The 23,803-nt window shown below is 40.8% G+C and overlaps 1 protein-coding gene and 1 long non-coding RNA gene across 2 annotated transcripts in view; one reads left to right on the forward strand and one right to left on the reverse strand.

Moving 5' to 3' along the window:
• Taf3 (TATA-box binding protein associated factor 3) overlaps positions 1–23,803 on the reverse strand; it is a 147,841-nt gene that overhangs the window by 2,790 nt on the left and 121,248 nt on the right. The window contains exons 5-6 of the mRNA XM_050150507.1: positions 4,313–4,562; positions 856–962 (exon numbers count right to left, since the gene is read on the reverse strand). Coding sequence (XP_050006464.1) covers positions 856–962; positions 4,313–4,562 — 357 coding nt within the window. The remainder of the gene's footprint in view (positions 1–855; positions 963–4,312; positions 4,563–23,803) is intronic.
• Positions 4,571–6,601, forward strand: LOC126506739 (uncharacterized). Its single transcript, XR_007593318.1, has 2 exons — positions 4,571–5,921; positions 5,966–6,601. It is a non-coding gene; the product is annotated as an uncharacterized lncRNA (long non-coding RNA).

The following is a 23,803-nucleotide window of genomic DNA, read 5'->3' on the forward strand; positions in this document are numbered from 1 at the left end:
AAAAAAAAAAAAAAAAAAAAAAAAAAAAAAAAAAAAAGTTATTTTCTAACCCTCACATGAATGTGGTAAAATGATGTGCATACCAATATAGCATGCTCCATTCCCACAATAAAGATAAATGTAAAAAATGATGCATGTACCAGAAATCAGCCTAAGGATCTAATTTACAGAGCACTAATGTTGGGTGTCTGGGTTATCTTATTATACAATGTCTCTGCATAGGCCCTATGGGGAAATCATAAGTTTTTTGTCCTTTCAGTCAGGAAGAGTATAATACAACGGCTTCACTTTTATGTTTTAATTTGGGAAAAGGGGCAAGGGGTGAGACAGAATCTCAGGTAACCCGGGCTGACCTCAGACTCACCATGTAACCAAGGATCCTTGGTCTCAGCATTCAGCGCTGAGACTACCAGAACTCCATTATACCTGGCTCTGTTGTTATTGTACAGACAGCAAACATCATGGCCAAACGGGTACTTTAAGAATGAAATAAGGCTGCGCACATTCTGGCTGAACATCTTCAGATGAAACAGCCGAGACTTGAGAAACAAACAAGCTGTCTTTGAGTCTGCTCTCAAGCACAGCCAATCAGGTGCTGCAGCAGCTCTCACCCAACGCCCAAGTTCTTACTTATTTTAGTAGGAAAAGGGTTTACAAATGAAGCAAAATCTTCACACTCTAGGCTCGGTAATATAAGCACAATTAACTTTGCAGTTATTTCACTGTGTGGGCTCCATTTGACTGTCCTCAGGAGAGTAGCTCAACTGGTCTAAAGACACTAGCTGGCTAGGATCCCTGTTCAGGCATGCTCTGTGTTGTGCTGTCTGAGCATCTGGGGTGCTGGGGGGCACTCACCAGTGGTACCAGTCGTCACAGCCGTCACAGCCGATCATAGGACTTCCGTCGTCAGGCTTGTTGCACCCTGGACAGATCCAGATCTGATTGCCCCACTCATCGCGGATCTGATGTTAACGTGGAGGAGCAAAAACAGACGGTGTGCAGAAAAAGAACCAGAAGAGGCCAGATAAGAATGCCCATGTATACTATAAACACAGCAAACTACGAGCTGGAAATACGGTAGATTAGCTGGCTGTTCAACAATGGCTTCTCCCCTTCCTCTCACACACTGTCTCCTTCCTCCCTCTCCCACTCACTGTCTCCCTTCATCCTAATATGCTTTCTTCCCTCTCCCTTTTACTCCCTCTCTCTCACACAATGTCTCTCTTCCCTCAGGCCCTCTCACACTTTCTCCCCACTCCCCTCCCTTTCTCACGCACTCCCTGCTTCCTCCCTCCTTCCTTCTTTTTGAGGCAGGTCACAAGCTCAGGCTGGCTTGGCAGTCATTATATAGTCCAGGCTGGCCTTGAACTCCAATCTCTGCCTCAAGCTCCTGAGAGGTGGGATTTCTAGTGCATGCTGCCACAGCTGGATAGAGTAACATATTTCTAATGTGTACTCTAAACTGTGCTGTAAAGTTTTTAAAAACAAAGCATTCTAGAATCAGTTAAAAACCATAACACGGCCTACATTTGGCTTCATCTAAGAAATTCCTATAATCTCATGAACTCTTTATGAGTCTTCCTGCCAGTAACAACTGATATTTTTGAAAGTGCTCAGTTTTACATATTTTTTCAGCCACGTTCATAGCATAGAATTAGCACATACAGTCAAACATGCATGTATTCCCTCATTACTTATTAGCCAAACCCTTCTCCTCAACTAGGTGATAAGATCAAGGATATAAAAGAGCTGTTACTAAGTAACTTTCCATTCCCTTTATGACATTTTAGAAAAGTACAATCAACTAAAGGGCAAATGAAATAAGAGGCTCATGGAGCCAAAGAACTACATACTTAATTATTATTATGCTCCAAAGACTGCATGTCCTAGATTTCTGACTTTGTTCTCAACAGTAAGTGTCCCTAACTTCATGACTTTCTCAGATGTATTATTGAAATCAATTCTGCATGGATACTATAAAAGAGCGCTGGGTCAAGCTCCCTTTTAAATGTCCTCATAGCAAGACAACATGAGCTCACTGTGTATTTTGCAAGGTGGCCTCCTCCTATGCCGTTAAGCACTACACTGACTAAAGTGTGGGAGAAAGTGATTTCCTTGTGAGGGTTATCAAAAGTGGATATACTCCTCTGTACGTATGGGCTTACTATAAGGCCTACTAGTTTTGAAAGTCTCTACAAAGGCAAACTACACTGACCTGAACCCTTTCTACAGGAATGTGGAGGAAGCTGCCTCTGACTGCTGGCCCTCACTTGGGGGAAAACTGCACCATGGGGAAAGAACCAGTAGTCACCAGGCACTGAGTGTCCAGTGACTGAAGCGACCATGCATGGCCAGTCTTGCTGCTGGCTGACCTTTCTTGACATTAGTGGGTTGTGACTCTGAGTTACACCCAATACTTTCTTGGGTATAGAGTTCTTTCAAACATGACTTTATTTAATCATTGTAAACAATCTTTGGATAGGTTAGAAATGGGGGAACAGGAACTACAAGAATTTCACTGTCAACATCACACTAACAGGTAGTGACAGAGTCTCTCTGTGTCCTAATAAGTATCTATTTAGACTAGGAGATGTTTTGGGCTCTATCCCAGTTGGTGCCACTTCTGTGGAGTCAGTTCAAATGTCTACTGGAGAGCCACAATCTTTAGAGCCAGACAAGACTACAGAGATTAATGCATCTAATACAAATCCCTTAATTAGAGATAAACAAATGGAGGATGAAGAGATTAAGTATAAACTCTTTCCTGACCAATTCACCTGGGGGTGACGCCTCAATTAGACCCCTCGATTGATCCTTTGATGGACCAATTTATTCCTCACAGGTTTTTGTATCACATCTTCTGTCTTGAATTGCCAATTGATTATTTTTATTATATATAATAGATAAATATGATAATTTATTATTGCCAATTACTAATTTTCCCTGCCTACGCACTATCTGAGTGCATTCAGGATTTTTTTTTTAAATACTGCTTTGTGTCCTTTAAGTGTCTCACATACTTAATGAGTTGTTTCTTTCCAAACTTCCCTATGTAACACACGATTAGATATCTCTTAACAAACAGCACCGGTCCTGTGCTGCCACTTGCCAGTCATTCATTTCTTTACAAGGTTAGGCTAACACAACAGAAAAGAGCTTGTCATTCAAAAGCATTAACGTCTCCATTTATGAAACATTTGTGTGTGTCTATTCACTATGCTTTGAGAGCATGCCTTTATTAATACTTCATTTGGGGTTAGAATAAGATCTGATTATATTAACTATGGGGAAAACATCTAAGTGCAGTTCCAGGACAACGTGGAGTCATTCGATATGATGGAATGCCATCTATCTATCTATCTATCTATCTATCTATCTATCTATCTATCTATCTATCTATCTATCTATCTTCAATATTAGGAGTTAAACTCAGGCCCCTGTACATGCTAGGCAAGCTTTCTACCACTGAGCTATGTCTCTAGCCCATATTTGGTAGATCTAATAATAAAAAAAAAATACACTTGAATCTCAGAAAATAATATGGTCTAATGGTTCATTTCTATTTAAAATGTAAGTTCTAACATATGCTAGATCTCACCAATTAAAGTACAATAACTAATTAGTGCTATAATTAAGAAACATAGCTGGCCCATAATGGTGTGGGATTCCCCTCTGTATGCTGTGAATATGATTGGTTAATAAACTGTCTTAGGCCTGAGCAGGGCAGAACAGAGGTAGGATGGGAAAACTAAACTGAATGCTGGGAGAAAGAAGGCAGAGTCAGAAGCCATGTAGCCTCGCCGGAGATAGACAGAACTTTACCCAGTAATCCACAGCCTCATGCTGATACACAGATTAATGGAGATAGGTTAATTTAAGATATGAGTTAGCCAGAAATATGCTTAAGCTACTGGCTAAACAGTATTTCAAATAATACGGTTTCTATGTGATTATTTTGGGACTGAGCAGCCGTGAAAAAACAAGCGACCTCCTTATAACACCATCAGATCTATGTCTATTACATAAATTATACTCCAGTCACTAATTTACTCACTCTAGTAAGAATTCACTGATGAATTTAAATAACAGAGTATATACTGATTTTCTTATATTTAGGTACACAGCCATGTTTCAAATCAACATAAAAGCAATTTGACATCATTTATGTAGCTGAGTGTGAACTTTGTAAAGTAAGTTTTGAGTCAACTACTTAAAAACGCAATGGAAATGCTTCTCCATTTATCGAGTACTTCCTGTGAGAGTCAACATCACAGAATTAGAATTTACTTAAATGTTGTAGAAACATACGCACCACATAAGTACTGACTGTCTCTGTCACCACGCTCCGCACTGGGGCTTTGGCACTCCCTGATCCAGAGAGGGCAGGGGCTGGGGATGGCATCAGGGCTGGGCACACTGTAGCCTGGGCGAGGAGTGGTGGTGGCAGAGGAGTAGGGCTCACACGCACAGGAACAGGGACTGGGGCTGGAGGGGGGGTTTTAGGTCTGTTCAGAGAAGGGGCTGGCTTAGCCTCGGGGGCTGGCACCACCTTGCTGATGACACTGTCAAGAGAGAAAAGTAAAAGTTAAAATATATCACGTATTCCAACAATTACTACAAAAATCCTTTGTCTGGAAGCAAAATAGGCTTACTTTACTTAAAACACAGCCTCCCGCCAAACAAACAAACAAAACAACACGTTTATTTAGGGTATGTGGTGGTCAGAGGACAGCTTGCTTGGAGATGGCTCCTTCCACCATGAGAGTTCCAGGGATCAAACACAGGTTGTCAGGTTTGTGTAGCAGGTATCCTTACCTGCTGAGCCATATTGCCATCCACATTCATTTCTTTTGCTGTGTCTCATGCATGAATGGCAACCACTCTAAGAGCTGAACTATATCCCCAGCTTTGCAAAATCTGCTTTTAAGCATCCAGAAACAGTTAATGAACTTAGAATTCACAGCCCATCATCAATTATTCTTGCAACGTAGGCTAACTTTTAATTTTCTCCAATTGCCCCTCAGTGATCAGATATGTAGACATACTCTACACATCAACGTACATGTGTTTTCACAGATGTGTAATGCACAGATTGTGTTTGTCTGTAGCTGGATTTACACTCCGTTTATTGACTTTACAGGTCTCGACATGACTTCGGCAGCTGATGAAATGAGAAGCATTGCGGCACTTCTGAGTAGCTTCTTTTTTTCCCCCCCAGAGACAAGGTTTCTCTGTAGTTTTGGTGCCTGTCCTGGAACTAGCTCTTGTAGACCAGGCTGGCCTCAAACTCACAGAGATCCTACTGCCTCTGCCTCCCGAGTGCTAGGATTAAAGGTGTGTGCCACCACCACCGGGCTCTGAGTAGCTTCTTGTAAACTGTCAAGGACTGGGAAGTCTTGTTAGAGTCAGAAGAATCCCTTCCTCCCCAGAAGCTATCTTGCCACCAAACCTGCAGGTGTTTTTTATGTTTTACTTTTTTGTACTTTGAACGAGAATGTTCTCCATAAGGCTCAACTATGTGAATACTTGGGTCTCCAGTTGGAGGCAGTTTGGGGAGATTTAGATGGTATAGGTTTACTTTACTTAAAACATCCCAAATTATTTAGGGTTATGTGATGGCCAGAGAAAAGCAGGTTTTGAGATTATATAGTCTCATTGTGCTTCCAGTTTGCTCTGCCTACTTCATGTTCATAGCTAGAGGTGTGATCACTCATCTTCCTGCTTGAGCGACCATGCCTGCCACTGTGACCATTCCTCCCTACCACAGTGGAGCCCCATCCCTTTGGATCTGTAAGCCCAAAGAAGCTCTTCCATAAACTGACTTGGTCATAGAATCTGATCAGAGCAAACACAAAATAACTAATACGGAAGTGGGTAGAGACTGGCCTGCTGCCTCACACTGACGTCACTAAGTGTGGCCGGTGTGAAAGAAAAGGAACTCCAAAGGGAGTGGCACTAGTGGGAGGTGTGGCCCTGAGGGAGGAAGTGTGTCACTGCAGAGGCAGGCTTTGAGGTCTCATATATATTCAAGCCACGCCCAGTGAGACAGTATACTTCCTGTTGCCTCTGGATAAAGATGTAAGGACTCTCAACTCCAGTTACATGCCTGCCTTGCATGCTGCCTTGCTTCCCACATTTCCTGCTAAGAACATTTTAAGATTGTTAAATTTGTTTATTATGTAATGGACTAACCCTCTGAATTGTAAGCAAGCCACCCCAATTAAATATAAGAGTTGCTATGGTCATGCTGTCTCTTCACAGCAATAAAAACCCTAAGACACCATGTTACTTTTTTGAGGACTGTGGAGGACTGTGGAAGACTGAATCAAGAGTGATTGAATGCTTTAAGCAGCACTTAGTAAGCTATTCTAATAGAAGCCTGGAAAATAGTGTGGACTACAAAGACCCAGCTCAAGTGGTCTGAAAGAGGAACGTTATTAGCAACTGGACTAGAGGGCATTCATGTGATATTTTGGTAAGAATCTGTCTGTTCCAGAGAAGCTAGCTAACAAGGAAGACCCTAAGCGGATGCATGGATCCCCCTAGGAAGGGAAAATAGACAAGATCTCCTGTCAGTGTGAGGGAGGGGAGGAGAACATGAGGGAAAGGGATGGTCCAGTTGTGGGAGGGACAAAGAGGGAGAACAAGAAAAAAGAGCTTATTAGAAGGAGCCATTATGGGGTTGGCGAGAAACCTGGTGATAGGGAAGTTCCCAGGAATCTACAAGGATACCCCAGCTAAGATGCCGAGCAATAGTGGCGAGGGTGCCTGAACTGGCCTTCCCCTGTAGATTGATGACTACCCTAATTATCATCATAGAACCTTCATCCAGTAACTGATGGAAGCAGATGCAGAGATTCACAGTTAAGCACTAGTCCAAGCTCCTAGAGTCCAGTCAAAGAGAGTGAGGAGGGGATTACATGAGCAAAGGGTCAAGATCATGAATGGGAAACACAGAGACAGATGACTCGAGCTAGTGGGAGCTCATGGACTCTGGACTGACAGCTGGGGAGCCTGCATGGGACCAAACTAAGCCAGAGCTCTGAATGTGGATTACAGTGTGGCTTAGGCAGTTTGTGGGGTGACTGGCAGTGTGACCAGGATTTATTCCTAGTGCCTTAACTGGCTTTTTGGAGCCCATTCCCTATCGAGGGATACCTTGGTCAGCCTTGATACAGGGTCACAGGAGGGGCTTGGTCCTGACTCAACTTTGATATGCCAGACTTTGTTGATTCCCCATGGGAAGACTTCTCGGAGGAGTGGATGGGGAGTGGGGTGGAATGGGAGGAAGATGGGGGAAGTAGGAAAACGAAGGGAGGGAAACTGTGGTTGGTATGAAAAATAAAACTTTTAAATATGAAATGGAGAAAAAAAAGAGAAAAAGAATCTGGTTGCTTTCTTACCTTGAGAACTTGCCCGAGGATAAATTTTAAAGTAATGGGCTAATTTCTTTGGTGGAAGAGTTTCTTTCTTTCTTTCTTTCTTTCTTTCTTTCTTTCTTTCTTTCTTTTCCTTCCTTCCTTCCTTCCTTCCTTCCTTCCTTCCTTCCTTCCTTCTTTCTTTCTTTCTTTCTTTCTTTCTTTCTTTTCCTTCCTTCCTTCCTTCCTTCCTTCCTTCCTTCCTTCCTTCCTTCTTTCTTTCTTTCTTTCTTTCTTTCTTTCTTTCTTTCTTTCTTTCTTTCTCTCTTTCCTCCCTCCTTCCCTTTTTCCTCCCCCCCTCCCCTGGTTTTACGGGATAGGGTTTCTTTGTGTAGGCCTGGCTATCATGGAACATGCTCTGTAGACCAAGCTGACCTCAGTGTACAGTGTGTTATTTAGTCAGGTATAGTAGCCCTAGCACTAAGGAGACAGAGGCAGGCAGATCTCTGTGAGTTCAGGGCCATCCTGGTCTACATAGTGAGTTTCAGGACAGTCAGGGCTACATAGCAAGACCCTGTCTCAAAATACCACATTAATAAAATTCAAGCTTTCTAAGAAGAAAAATGAAGGCATGAATATTTATGTGTGTAGTTACAAAAAAGTTCAAAAGAACACACACACACACACTATCCAGAAACTGCCTCTATAAGCTGGAATTACAAGGTACTTTCCCTTGGTTTATCTGTAATTAACATATAAATCTTATAATAAAAATAATGAAAAAGTAACAATATATAATTTAAAGTGTTTCTGGAAACTTTTAAACAAAATGATGGCTTAGCCAATATGTTCTAGTGAAATATTGGTCACAGTTTAGTTATAAACATTAGGACATAAAGCCCCAAGCTAAACCAGAGGGTTTCACAATACAGATGACTCTCTCATGGTTAATGGAGATCAACAGCCTAAACAAGAAAGTGAGTCTTTGGTAACATGCTATTTGTTTATGCAACTAAAATAATAAATTAATAAATGAGTTATTTAGATATTGCTATAGTTTGAATGCTGCTTGTTCCAGAAGATATATGTGTTCATATGCCAAATCTTCAAGGGGTGGGGTGTAGTGTAAAGCTATATGTGTGTGTGTGTGTGTGTGTGTGTGTGAGAGAGAGAGAGAGAGAGAAAGAGAGAGAGAGAGAGAGAGAGAGAGAGAGAGAGAGAGAGAGAGAGAGAGAGAGAGAGCGCACTTGGTTTACAGAACAAACTACCCTACTTCCAAGGGGTTGGGGCAGCATTAATTACTACAGTGACCTACTTCCTCAACTCTTGTAGTTCAAAGGACAGTTTCTGAGAGAGTTTGAGTTATTTGATTATAGGTTCTATGTGACTTGGGTAGTTGAATATACAATTTTAAAAGCAATTCTTTTTCTTAAGGAAAAATTTTCTATTATCTAGTTTTAGCAATATGAAGAGTCATGTAGTAGTGCAACATAATACACACCCTCAGCCCAGATTAGCTGAAGCATAAACACTCAATCAATTTCATTGTAGAGTGATGCTGGATTCCGGCTGCCCTTTCCCTCCTATTGAACTGCACAGTAAGTAACCCTCTGCAGTTTCCTGTGAGGGCCAACGTCTCACAGAGAAAGCAATACTGCCCACAGCTGTGCCCCACGCTGGCTCTGCTGCTAACGTTACATCTTTTGGGGGATTTAGTCACAGTACCCTAACTGCTATAAACACTGGTGTTATTCATACAAATGTGCAGAAGAAGGAACTGTCAGAGGGATTTCTTTACCTGTTTCCCCACCACAAAATCGGTGAAACAAACAGAATGGGTCAGGAGCTGTAATGCAAACTCACAGTTTGACAAGTCAATAAAGAGCCAGGTACTGCCTCCTGGCCCTCAGAGCCTCCAAGGTTAGAGGCAAACACAATTTGGATATGTTCTGCACAGGGGGTTTAATGATCCTCATTATTCAGCTATTGTGTGAAAACACTATGAAACCAGTAATCTAAATTAGAAGTCCAAATAACAGGTTACTGAAGTGCTCTCACAGTTCAAAAGTTCCCTCACAATGGCTTACTTATTTACCTGAACAGTGAATGGCCACTTTTAAATGGTGACATGACACCATAGGGAAAAGCACTGTGATCATGCCTATGGATTTTATGTGACCTTCTGAACGCAGAAATTATTCAATGGAGAAAAATCACTTTGAGGAAAAACGTGTTCCTTACATCACAAGTCATTTACTTCTTTCTAAGTGTTTTAGATTTTAGACACACTATCACCCATAAGAAAAACATTCTCACATTTGCTAAATGAATCTCTTCTTACAACAAATGAGAAAATATTAGTGAGATTTTACAGCAATACTGTGAAACCGCACAATTGATTTGTGACATGACATGTATAACTATTTTCTACTTCTGCCTTTTGACTTTGATGGAAAGCCCCAGACATACCTGGCCTAAACGTCTAGTCAATCTATTGTTCACACACAAGCAGACTTAAATAATATGAAAGTCACTACAGGTGATCTCCAAGGCTGGCCACAAGTGTTCCACACCGTCCCTTGCCCTCTTTGGGACCACTCACTGGGGAAGTCAGATGCTGTGTCGGCATGTGCAGAAGCTGCCTGACAAAGGAGCACATGTCCTGTGTGAGCTGGAGACACTGAGGACTTCAGACGATGCTGTCCTGCTCAGCAGCTTTAAAGGCCTGAGAAGGAACTGTTTAAAACCTTAAGACGCCAGGAAGTAACGGCTGTTGCTTTAAATGGTTAAATCCCAAGATTATTTGTTGTGTGGAAATGGAAAATAAATAAATCAAGCTTTCCATTTTTCTAACGTAGGTATTTAAACTTGGGAAGAATTCTATTTTTGAGTATTAGTACTTAGAATGCCAAACAGTGAGACAGTCATTTCCATATTTCACATTGATCAAATACCCAAAAACAATTAGGAGAATCAGTTTTATGTTGATTCTTCAAATCAATCATGATTTCTTTTTCTTCTTGATCCTCACAGCTCAAATTTTAACATTTGTATAATTATAAGACAACGATAAATGGATTTAATTCCTCAAGCTTGTGGTTTGCCTCTTGAATATTTACATCGTCTCATAAAACGGGTATTTTATCTTGTCATACCCCAAGTACACATCAAGTAGCAAACATTTTATCTTTTAATGCAGGCATGACCTATTTGAAAAATGAAACAAATTGCATGAAGTAATTAGAGAAAAACATCACCATTATAGAATCTTGTTTCCAAGGGAGAGGCCCAAATGATTATACTCCTATTGTCAAATGTTCAAATCTGTAAAATACCCTAGAAGGGCACCAACATTCAGATAAGTGATGAATAACGAACATCTCATCACACTTGCAAAAAGATCCAGCACAGGGATAGTGGTGCTAATGAAAATGAAATGGTAAGCTCTAAGTAACTACGTAAAAGGAAAGGGAAGAAGGAAAAAAAAATCCTTGAATATATTTTGTCATATATTCTTTTACTTTGGAGTCAGGTAACTGATCTCTAGATTCAACTTGCTTTTTAAGACAGGTTCTCACTGTAGCTCTAGCTGGCCTGAACCTTGTTATGTATACTAGGTTAGCCTTGAACTCAAAAGGATCCACTTGCCTCAGCTACCCAAGTGCAGGGACTACAGGTAGGTACCATTATACATGGCAGAGAAAATTAACTTTTAAAAACTGCCTTTGAATGGAAAATAAACAGAACTGAACAAATCTCCAAGCATGTCAATTATGATGATAATCATCAGGAGACTTTAGGAGGCTAGTATTTTGTTCACACATCCATAGCAGAATGTTAAAAAATACTATGTGGGGCAATCCCTAAGATAGCTGTTGGCCAGGTATTTCACAAGCCCTCAAAGCAATACAGGCTGTTGCTACTGTTCCTGGATGCCCAGTGGAACTATACAAGAAAGACCCTGCTGCAGAAGACATGTGCTCTGGATACAGGACACAGAGAAACCACGCTATGAAGATTCCTGCTGCCGAGTGTCACAGTGCAGGGAGATGCTATGCAGGCTGCTGGTGGAATAGGGTCATTAATGATCACAATCCTCCATACTACATCACTTACCATCTGGCAAGATATGCCCATGGGTACAACAGCACAACATATTCTGAGGGTAACCAACTGCTTCCTAATTGGATTTGAGGCCTGCTCCATTGGAGGACTACATATTTACCCTGGAAGGTGCCTCACTTGGGACTGAGAGACCACTTGGGTGACCACCAAGGTAAACCAATAGGAATGACACAGTCCACACTCCTGGGGCAGTCCCGCCATGCCTGTGGTGCCGAGCTGGCCCCGAACAATCGATGGCACTCCTGGGAAGACTCAACACCAGAGACTACCACTACTGATGTTTTAGCAAATGGACACATAGTTAAATTGTCTTTTAAACACCCATGTTTATACTCAGATTAGTATTTCAGTCTTGGTCAGAAAAGACTCTTTTAGCATTGGGCAGTGGCATAGCAAGATTTATAACTGGCTACAGTGCTAAGAATAGTGAATGCTTTGTGTCTGACCTAATATGGGATGTTGCAGAGAGGGACAGAAGGACTGTAGGAACTGAATGGCAGAGAGGCATATGGAATACTGTTTTCTGGACGCAATGTGGCTGAACACACAGCAGTGTGACTGTCTGCCAACTGCCCAAATCACCCACCCAACAAAAAGGAAGAATGGAAGAAAGGGAGAGACATGAGGATAGGAGGGGGACGAACCAGGACTAGGTATGTGTCTTAGCCAGTGTTCTATTGCTGTAAAGAGAAGGTATGACCAAGGCAACTCATAAAAGAAAAGCATCTAATTTGGGGCATGCTTATGGTTTCAGAGGGTTAGTCCCCATTATCATTATGGTGATAGCATGGTGGCATATGGTAAAGAAGCAGTAGCTGAGAGCTACATCTTGATTCTTAGGAAGCAAGTAGAAAGGTTGGGCCTGGCATGGACTTTTGAAACCTCAAGGTTTACCCCCAGTGACACACTTCCTCTAACAAGGGCATATCTACTCCAACAAGGTCACACTTCCCAGTTCTTCTAAACTTTTCAACTAGTTCTACTTCTTCCAAGTATATAAGCCTATGTGGGTCCTTCTTATTCAAACCATCACAGCGAGCAAGAGTGGGAAGAAGGGCATGAGAGAGAATAATGAGGGCAGGGAGTAAGTGTGACTGCAGTGTACCCATAGTTCATTGGATACAAGTACAATATTGTAAAAAATAAAAATAAAATTTCAACAGTGATAAAATCTTAGCGTCCCAAATAAAAAAACCAATAAATATCAAGAAAATCTGAATCTTCTTATTTTTCAACTTTAAAATGTATTTATGTGTGCATTGGGAGGTATGAGTATGTCATGGTGCACAGATGGAGGTCAAAAGACAACTTTTGGGAGTTGGTTCTCTCTTTCCACCTTGGGGGCTCCTGGGAGAGAACTCAGGTTATTATGCTCAAGGTGGCAAGAGCCTTTCTCCACTGAGCCATCTCACCAGCCACTGGAAGTGTTTGGATGCCTTCCGTAATCTAGCTTGATAATGTTTTTATTTGTGGGTTAAAGTAAATTGGTTATATTTTAAAAATTAGGAAAAAAACTTAATCCTTAACTTCATCTGGTAGTCTTGTTAGGAGTAGTAGTGACATTGTCACATGCAGAGTACTTTGTAGAGTTCCTATAGGACAGAACAAGTGCCACTTGGTTGGCACTCATGATGGCTAATGTAAAAAGGACACAGAATAAATTCAGAAGTAACAGTAATATTAAATCTGAAAAGCTTATTATCCTGTGTGTGTGTGTTGTATGAAAGTTTGTAGGTGTGTTCAGGTGTGCTCACTCGTGTGGGTCTATAGAAACAAGAGGCTGAAGTTAAGCTTCTTCCACAACTGCCTCTTGACTTTTTTCGTGACAGGGTTTCCCTCTGAACCTGGAGCCTAGAAATTGGCTGAACTAGGTGGTTAACAAGCTCCAGAGATCCTCCTAGCGCTACTTCTCTAGACCTAGGATTACAGTTCTGTGTCACCATGCCCCAGTCTTTATAAGGGTGCTGGGGATCTGGACTCAGGCCCTAATATTTATATAGCAAGCAGTCTACCCACTGAGCCATCACCCTTGCCTAATTTTCTTTTCTTTACAAATATACCTATAATCTAGTTCTGTCCCTTGCAAAGGCCTAGAAGTTATAACATTCTAGTAGCAATGGGCACCTCTAGTATCTGAGTTGGATTCCTACCCCACTGATGGAATCAATGTTCTTTGGAAGAATGGCTAATTTGAGGTCTGTGAAAATGGACAATAACACATAGGAAATACATAAAAGCTATTCAACACTGATGAGATTGTATTGAATCTAACAAACAACATGAAAGAATTACCATTAGACAACACAGGATAATTTGAAAATGAAAATAATAAAAGAGGAAAGAAAAGAAGAAGGAAACAGGCTGAGGGGGCATGGGAAGAGATAGACTAAATCCAAGTATCATTACTAAGTGTAATTCTGGATCAGCTCTCCAACTCCTTTCTCTAAAGATAACAACAGGAGGAATTCACCCAGCATTTATCTGTGCTTTCCTGTTTGATTTACATTTCAAAATAACAAAAGAAAAGTATATTTTTATTGAAGGATTTTAGTTAATGAATACTAAAGAGACGGTCACATTAAAATAACATCCAGCACTTCACAGTCTAGTGAAATGACTGACTTAATATTGTTTAAGGCTATAAACCTCACCACATGCCCCCGAGTGAGACAGTAAGACAATACCAGAGTTGGAGAGCTAGCTCAGCAACTACAACATTTATTGCTCTTATAAGCATCAGAGCTGGGTTCCCAGGTGACTCACAACCACCTGTAATTCCAGTTCCAGGAAATCCCACACCTCTGACCTCTGAAGGCACTTGCACTAATATGCATATACCTAAATGTGGATACACATTACACCTACACTTAATTTAAAAAATATAAATAAATCAGTGATTAAGAGCACTGGCTGCTCTTCCAGCACAGACGTTCAATTCCAAGCACCCACAAGAGCCTGTAACTTCAGCTCTTGAGGGATCTGACATCTTCTTCTGGTCTCAGGACACAAACACCACCCACCTCCCTCACACATATAAATAATATAAATAAAGTAAAATATCTCTCTCTCTCTCTCTCTCTCTCTCTCTCTCTCTCTCTCTCTCTCTCTCTCTCTCTCTGTAGCCTTGACTGTCCTGGAACTCCCTAGGTAGACTAGGCTGGCCTTGAACTCAGACATCTACCTACCAGTGTTGTCCGAATGCTCGGATTAAAGTGTGCACCACCACAGCCCAGCAAGAAGAGCTATGTCTTTTAATGTTTTAAAATTGAGCAATAGAAGTATTTAAAGCAAATGTACTGGGAGACAGACGTATGCTTGTGGAAAAAAGATAGCCCATGCTGTTAGAGAGGCCAGAAGAAAGCAGAAGGGGCAATTAAAAGTCTATTTTATAACGCTCTTTGACAGTAACCTAAATTTACAAGACAGATGTTAATTTCTTTGTATTTAATAGACCAAATAAAATGACGAAAGCAATAAAAAAGCAGAAAGACACTGTGCCTTAGTTATTTGGCTTTGAATCGCTTAATGGTAGTGGTGGTAGTGAGGAACATTTAGCACTTGAACTATGATCTACTCATTCTGTTCAGCTTGGTTCCAAACTAATGAACCTGGTAGCATTACTTACTGCCATTGCTCCTCTGTGCTTTAACAAAACTCACATGTCCAGGTACAGATTATTCAGTGCTTCATAGCCAGGTCATAATACATGCTCCAGCCATGTTTAAAATCTGGTTCGTGTCCAATACCAGTATTCTAATAGTTGAACTAAAATAAAAGTACATGAAATGTCCACAATATAGTTATGGCCAGGAGGTGGGAGCAAGCTATAGAACAGTGTATATAATAATTCTATTTAAAAAAAAAAACTGGTAAAATAGATACTGAAGTTAGTGCTGGGTGTTTGGGAGAAAGGATAGGATTTGTGGGGGGTAAGGAGCTTAGCTTTCTAAACTATGCATTTTAAACAGCTAATTATTTATTATGATAACATTTCATGTAATCATCATCATTACAACCAAGTTTCATATTTTTCTACTTATTACCATCATCATCACCACCCACCATCATCATCACAAGGTTTCGATTATTCCAAGATGGCCTCAAACTCACTGTGTAGGCAAAGACAACCTTCCAGTCCTCTGGCCTCCACTTTCCTAGTGACAGGATTACAGGCATGTCTTGCCATGCCTGGTTTAATGTGGTACTAGGGATTGAACCTAGAATTTAGTGTATGCTAGGCAAGCGCTTCAGCCCCAACTTAAAGCCCCAACGGGTTAACTTAAATTTTTAAAACATTTATTTGTGTGTGTATATCAACACACATGTGGAGGTCAGAGTTAACTTGTAGGAGTCAGTTCTTTCCTTCTACCATGTGGGTGCTTGATGGCAAGTACCTTTACCCTCAGAGTCATCTCACTGGCCCACAGTTAACTTCTTAAAGAAAATAATGACCATGTATTATTTTTGCAATTAGAAAAAAAAGATTTAAAAACTATGCCAAGTACTTCCACACACAGCAGTACTTGTTTAAATGGTTTTTAAATAGAAGGACTACTGATTTTATCCAAAAGATATAAAATGCAGAGAGGTAAAGACCAAAGAATAGAGTCTTTTATTGCCTTTTTTTTTTGTTTAGAACTAAACATTTTGAGCAAAGAAGCTTGCTTGTTCAGCACAGTAGTCTAAAATAAACACACTGTCCCAATTCTATTACTCAGTCTTAGCCTTCTTTCAAGTTCTCCTAAGATCTACAGTGGCTTGAAAAAGCTCTGGGTTCATCACCAACCAGCATGTAAGGATCAGGAAGAACCAAGGTGGAGGGCACCATCATGGTTCATTTTTTCAAAATATGCTTGACAATGGCATTGGTCCATTTAGGCGAACATTTCTCAACATTAACTAGGTAGACTACTACGAACAAAAAGGATTTATAATCATCACTGCTTCACTGAAACAGAAAGAGTGAGTAAGAATAGAGTAGGGGGTGAGGAGCAAGAAAGGAAGATGTATAAAGAAAGAGGAGTACATGAAAGAAGAAGCAAAAGGGATGGTACGAGAACGAGACGCAAAACAAGTAGGGAGAAATTGGGATAATAAAGAGTTTCATGGGCAACAGGACCCAGAGGAGCAGAGAGGAGTAATGCTATCAGGACTTAGGCTACTCTCTGAAATGGGCCCAGTAATAAGGCATCCAAATCTTGCAAATAAAGGCTATGTGAAAAGGCTATGATCTTCCAACCTAAGAAAAGAATTCAATTAAAGAGAATAGAAGGTGACATGGAGAGAGAGGAGAAGTATGTTTGGGGTTAAAGGTTTATGTGGGAATAGTACATACAGAAACCTAGAAGAAATTCACTAGTTTATAAGCTAACTAAAAAAAAGTAATAACTATTTTTAAAGTATCCTTCTGAATGAGTAAACAACGCTGCTCCCAGAAGATATGAGCTATTGAATGAAAATTTCACCCTACCAGCCATTGGCCAAAGAAGCCACAGAGGAACCCTAAACACAAGCTCATGGTTGTCTACCGTAACTAGATGTTAAAACTCTGTTGCTGAAGACATACCACTTGCTTCAGCTGCAGGACATGGAGAAATCAAACTTGACTAACCAGAAATCTCTGATGACTTGGCTTACATAATGTCAGGAGTGCTGCTAGACAGAGGGAACAATGGTCTTACTCAGCACTAGACTTTGCATTCTTTAACACTGACCTGCTGGCAAGACGTGCCCACTGGTGTAAGAGTGGCATGACATATATGTGTGTGACCAGCTGCATTCTGTCTGATTAGACATCCTTCAGGAGGGATGATGACATGCCTACTGCTGTGAATGTGCTCCAAAGCTGGGAGGAGGTCATAGGTCCTGGGAGGTCACAGGTCCTGGGTGACGGGACAGGACTGGACTATTGTTTAGCTAAATGGTCATGCTATTAAACTGTGCTCTAAATACTTGTGTTTCTATCCATAGATTTGCACTATTTCCTGTTTGGTTAGAAAAGATTCTTCTGGTAGTGGGTGGTGGTTAATGCAGAAACTCATAGCTGGTTAAAGTATAAATCACTGAGAGCCACATTATGGATGGACCATCTGCATCAACCTCCCATCATCTAAGGCTCAGGGAACTTGGAGGAAGTGGGGATGGAGAGAGTGTAAGAGCTTGTAGATGGGGAGGAAAGCTAAGACATGTTAACTTTGGGGCATGATGTAGCTGTTGCACACATCAACTCACAGTCAAAATTCCAGCATAAGTGGGGCGAGGCTCCCAAGGGCCCACCAAAAATGGAGGCGCTATTGACAGCTGGTGGCTGCTGAGGTAGGGAAATTTACCCTCCTTCGGAGCCATGGGGATGGGTTGCATATGCCCCAGCGGATGGCCACACACTCATATGCATATGGGAAGCGTTAACTGGATTTTGAGAATTACTGGTAACCAAAAAAGTCAAAATAGGACATGAAGCTGGGTAGGAGATGAGATGGGGCACCACTGGGAGTGAGAGGGAGGTAGTAGCTGATGGGTATGATCAACACACATTGTATAAATGCATGGAACTTTGAAAGAATAGGAAAGTATTCTCTAAAACAGAAGCTATAAGCTATAAGAAACCAGGATCCAGTAGGTGGATGAGTTAAAACAGAATAACGTGATCTGGAAGGCAGAGGAGAAGAGTTCTCAGGTTTTCCTCAGATAGAGAGAAGTGGGTGAAGGGGAAGGTTTGGCATGAGAAGGCGAGACTGGAGGACAACACGAGAGAAAGGCAGAATGGCACAGAGCAGAAGAGCAGGAGAGAAAAAGGCCCAGAGAAGCTAGGAGCTGTGGGGTGATAGAAGGTAGGATGTGGGCCTTATGGGTCAGTATGGATGCTGCTGTGCTCCTTCTTGGAACTTGGAAGATAAGCTGTGAGGGGATATGACATGCAGTTCTGGAACCCCACAGAACAAATCCAAACAGACAGGTCAACGTGGCTTGTCAGTTCTATATGCAGAAATGAGACCACAATGGTAAGAACAAAAGGGAAAACAGAACCCGTGTAGTGATGTGGATATCCACTTTATACACTCCCAATGTAGGTGTGGAAAAGGTTAACAAACAAATTGTTCCATGTATTCAATATCTTTATGCAAGTATCTGAATCTACCACAGGTAGACAGAAAATATAGAATGCAAATGATGGAACAGGAGGTCTACATGTTTCAGCCCCTAGGCATATATTATTTTATAAATACCTGAGCTGAGAGCAAGTTGATCTTTAGGAAGAATTATCATCAGATAGTAGTTGAAAGGTTACCATGATACAGCTAAATTATCTCTGCCTGTCACAGGCTAAAGAACATTTAAATTCTGGAAATTCACATCAGCTTTTTTCTTCAGATAACAAATCTTAAGTACCTTCCTATATTCATTCAATTAGCGATCTTGGGCCTTGATAAAGCTGTGGAGAGAAACTTTCCAACTATCATTCAAATCATATCTCAAAAGGTGGTCATAAATATTTTAAAACCTAAGTGAACTAATAAGACCTAGACCCATTAAGGATAAGATCTTTTACAACAAATTAAATAAAACAATTTATTGAAGTCTGGACTCCAGATAAGCTAGATTTACTGGCTGACCTTTTATTCATTTAAGGAACAAAATTAGCTCTAATTGCATTAGAATGGAATCCAGTAAATTTTGCTCAGTCTCCTAATGTGGCATCCCTGTAAGGTCTGCTGTAATTGTTTACAAGCAAGATGGAAATGCTTTGATTATAATCTTTCCACTTGTTTTACTGGGTCATAAAAACATTTCCCCAAACCCAAAGCTGGTTGTTCTGACAGCAGACTAGTTTTTCTCTTAAATATACACACTGCATCTTTGGTGTTGGTGAGCAAACTACAAGTTCCAAGGGAAAAAAATTAAATGTAGAGTTCATCATAATTCTAGGTCAGGGAAAATGAGAGAAAGACCGGACCTCCCCAGAAATAAATAGAAATGGCTGAGGATCCAAATTAAAAAAGCATCTAACTACCTGTTTGTGACAGGTGGCTGAGAGCTGCCCCTGAGACAACTGATGACCAAAGGGAGAAGAAAGAGGACTTCACAGCCAGTTACTCAGCAGCCAGGGAAAGATCAGCAACAATGCTTAGCACTAAAAGATGTCATTTTAAAGTTGCAGATACATTCTTTTGTATGATTTAAATCACACTTACAAAATCTGAATATAGTCAATTATAGGGTTTCTTTTTGTCATTGTTCCTGTAATTTAGTTTAAAACATGGAAAACATCTAGGAAATGTTTCTGTTTCTATAATAATTTCACCAGGGCAGGGCAAAAGACAGGTGATTCATGACATCTCAATTAAAGACAAAAATGAAAAGCACACAGCTTCGTTTTTGTTTTTTGTTCTAAAGAGCCATGTTGTGCAAAACGCTTGGTCACCCTGGTCCTTGATTTCCTTATATGGGACAGAAACTTTACCTGTCTTTCTCTAATTGTGACAAAAGGCATTTGCTCCTTTTGTTGGCTCTTGTCCTATATTCTGGTGAGAGCCCACTCTCCTTCTAGAGTCTCTACCTTTCAGACGGAGTTTTATTACATAGCAAAGACTGGCTCAAACTTGCAGTAATCCTCCTGCCTCAGCCCTCTAGAGTGAAGAATTACAGTTAATGCACACTGAAATTGGCTACATCTGAAAATAGAAAGATGCTTATTTTCCTTGAAAGTATCCTTAAATGGTTATAATTTGTATTTCTTTATGATTACTCATTTCAATTGTCAAAAGTTTGTCAATGAAGAGACAGTATCTAGATCTATTTTATGTTTTAAGATATGAAACTTGCTTTATGGATTAATAAGCTTCAGCTCTAATTTTCACAGTATATAGGGACTGATGAATATATCATAACTATTAAAAAGCCCCACCAAGTTTAAGCAATGCAGGATGACATAACAAGACTACAGCAAATTTTCAGCAACTCTGTCATGAATGGACAGGAGAAGGGAAAACTTCCTGTAGTTAAGCAATCAACCCAGCTGTTACTGGAAATCAAAACGCCAGCATAACACAATTGCCAGTGGTAAAGCGGTCCCCAAATAATTCAAAACTAACTTCAGAAAACGGCAAAACCTGCCAAAGAGACTACCCACTGCCAACTCTCAGAGGGAACCTGTGTTCTCATTGAGAGCAGACACTGCAATCTGATAGGCCCATCACTGTCCAGACAGCCCTACAGGCAGGATCACCTTGAGAGCAGAGGAGAGAGATGGTGATTTTCTCATTATGAGCCTCTGTCTATGGGAGAAGTACAGACTAGCAGATAAAAAAGGCAGAGGCTCAAAGCTGGGGCACATGCCCACAGTTCCAGTTCAAGGCCAGCCTGAGCTACTCAGTGAGATCTTATGGGGGGGGGGACACTCAAGATGCTCCCTCTAGCACCTGTGACAGGACAGCATTAGAGAGGGCATCTGCAGAACATGAGGGAAGAATCATTATTCTCAGTCAGTTTGCATAAATTCATATCACATTTTTATTAATGCTTTACATTATAGAAAATTACCTTTTCCCATGAAGCTTAACTGAATTTTGAATTTTATAAATATTCAGACCTTTAAACTTAGAAAATGTGCAGGCCCTATTCTGTCATGTTTCTTTCTTGACAACTGCTTTTTCTTTTTCGGTTGGGGGTAGGAAACAAGGTCTCACTCTGTAGCTCTGACTGACTTGAATTTGCTATGAACACAAGGTTAGCATCAAGTTTATAGAAACTCATCTGTCCCTGCCTCCTAGGGTGCTGGGATTAGAGGCGTGCACCAATACACAGTTTCTGACAATTCTCTCTCTAAGAAGGGACTCTGTCCCTAACAAACTCTCTGTCACATTACTTTACTCTGCATTTTTCATGAAGAGGACTAAGATAATGACATCAGTTAGACATCTGTCCTAAAATTGCTCAAAATAAAGTAGGCCAGCAAGGTAAGTAAGGTCAGGGTGACAGACACAGAACAGTTGTGCTATCAGTGAGTCCCATGCATTCCTTGTCACCACATCTGCTGGGGAAACCCCAGGATCCTGAGCAGCTCCTGGGCAAACTGAAAGCCCAGTTTGATTGGGAGCCTAGCTTTGGACACATCAGCAACGGACTTGAATGTGTGGCTTCCTCACTCACAGTTGAAACTGTAGTTTTGGGGTTAGTGCTTCAATGGGAACCCAGGATATCCATTACTAGTAGACAAGTTCAAGGAATCTGGGATCCTTGCAAAGTTGTCCTGAATTTTAACATTGTCAGGAAAAGGTACTGGCTTGTCACAGACCCTTTTAGAAGACAGTTTTGAAGGATATGAAATAAAGGGAAAACAAATTACTGCTGTCTTGCTGCGAGGAACACTAACAGAGAACAGAGGACCCTCTGTAACCACAAGGCACTTTTGGGGATCAAGAGCAGAAGACCTAACTTCTTTAAGACTTAGAAACTAAATATTGTCTTAAAGATCTTCCGACGGGAGGGTATAATTTGAACCTTGTAAAGCTTTTTCTTTCTCTCATAATTTCAAAAGACTTGGTCCTTCAGCAATAAACAACCCCCGCCCCTCAAGGAATACAGACTCCCTTGTTTTTGAAACCCAGTCTGCTCATTAATTTCACTTTAAGAGTATTAGCTCACCCCCAGGTGTATACAGACAATAACTAGACATACACTTATATGATTCCCGACTTTATTGTCACTACAGCCATAGAATAGGTTATACTACTATAATATAGCAGAGTTGTTCCTTACTCTGCTACCATAAAAGATAGCTAGAATTTGAATGTTACCCAATATCCATGTGTCACAAACTATTTTAAATTTCTAATTAAACATTTTTGGGAGTATGTGCACATGGGCGCAGGTCTCCTGGATCTGGAACTACATGTTGCTGTGAGGTACCTGATGTGGGTGCTGGGAACTGAACTCTGGGCCTCCAGAAGAACAACAAGTGCTCTTAATTGCTGAGCCAACTCTACAGCTCCATAGAATAGTCTTTTAAGTTTTTCAGTCATTTAAAAACACAAGAAAAATTCTTAGTTTGCAGGCCATACAAAAGCAAGTAGTAGGTTGAATATGGCTACCAGGATGGAGTTTACTAACCCCCAATTTAGACCTTTGCATCCTCAAATATATTTACTGAATTTATGTTTATATGAAGTCCATTGGACTTGAGTCTCCACCTCCCTCTGACTTTAACACGTAATGTGTAATACTTAATTTCTTTGTCTAGTACACTTCTATACCTGCCTTGGTCAAATAATTAATTGCTAATATAACAGGGAAGTTATTTTCTAGCTATCTACAAGTTACATGTTATATAACATTGTACTTCTGAGGGTAATTTGTCTAGAATCCCAGGTATTCTAATTTCCCTCAAGCTGGACATTTTGATCCAGAGTAATAGGATCCAGTCCTCACATCTTCCAGTCTCTTAGGAATATGAATGATTTATTGAAAGGTGAAAACAATAGACAGCCAACAGAATCACCAACAGACGCTTCGGGGCAGAGACCAACTAACTAGAAACACCATCTTAAATCTTAATTCTCTAAAGGGAGTTTGACTGGGTACTGATGGGGAAAATAGGAATTAAATAGCAATTGGGAAATATGTTCTGAATGCTGAACAAGAACATTTTCCCTTAGAGAAATGAGACAGTTTCCAGATGTAGAGAGCTAGAGGCCATGCAGGCTAGGTAAGTGTGACAGCTGACCTAGAACATTGGCCCATCTGATCTTCCTGAGTAAGTCCAAGGGTGTGGGTACATCAGATGCCAGAAGAAAAAAGGGTGGAATTCAAATAGATTTTGAAGATTTTCTGTTTGTCAGCAATAGGACCACCTGCTATCTGGCTCTCTACGGGCAGAACAAAGAGGAACACCATGGAAAGCATTCAGAGAATACAGGTAGAAAATAAGAACCATCTGGACAGTGTCCTTCAGCTGTTCAGAGGAGCATACACTTTCCTGAGAGACCATTTTGGTCTCTGTCTTACCCTTCCTCATAATCCCGAGGAACTTAACTGACAGACATTTAGAACTGACAGCGGCTATGTAAAATATGCACACTTTGTGATGAAATGAACTGAGAACAGTGGTCTTGTGCACTGTAAACATCACAAACAGAGCTCAGTGCTGGGGAAGTCACAGCCCTGGATAGAGGTGGGGGGATCTTCTACTGTTGTTTTACTAAATGGACATGTCATCTAAATATTTACATTTATACCTATTAATTACTGCTGCTGTTCTTCTTTAGGTCTCAGAAACCCCAACAGGAATGGCCGAGTGCCTATTAACATATCAAAGCAGACAC

Source organism: Alexandromys fortis, unplaced genomic scaffold (genome assembly GCF_014885135.2).
Source record: "Alexandromys fortis isolate MF-2015 unplaced genomic scaffold, M_Fortis_MF-2015_v1.1 scaffold_69, whole genome shotgun sequence".
NCBI classification, from domain to species: Eukaryota; Metazoa; Chordata; class Mammalia; order Rodentia; family Cricetidae; genus Alexandromys; species Alexandromys fortis.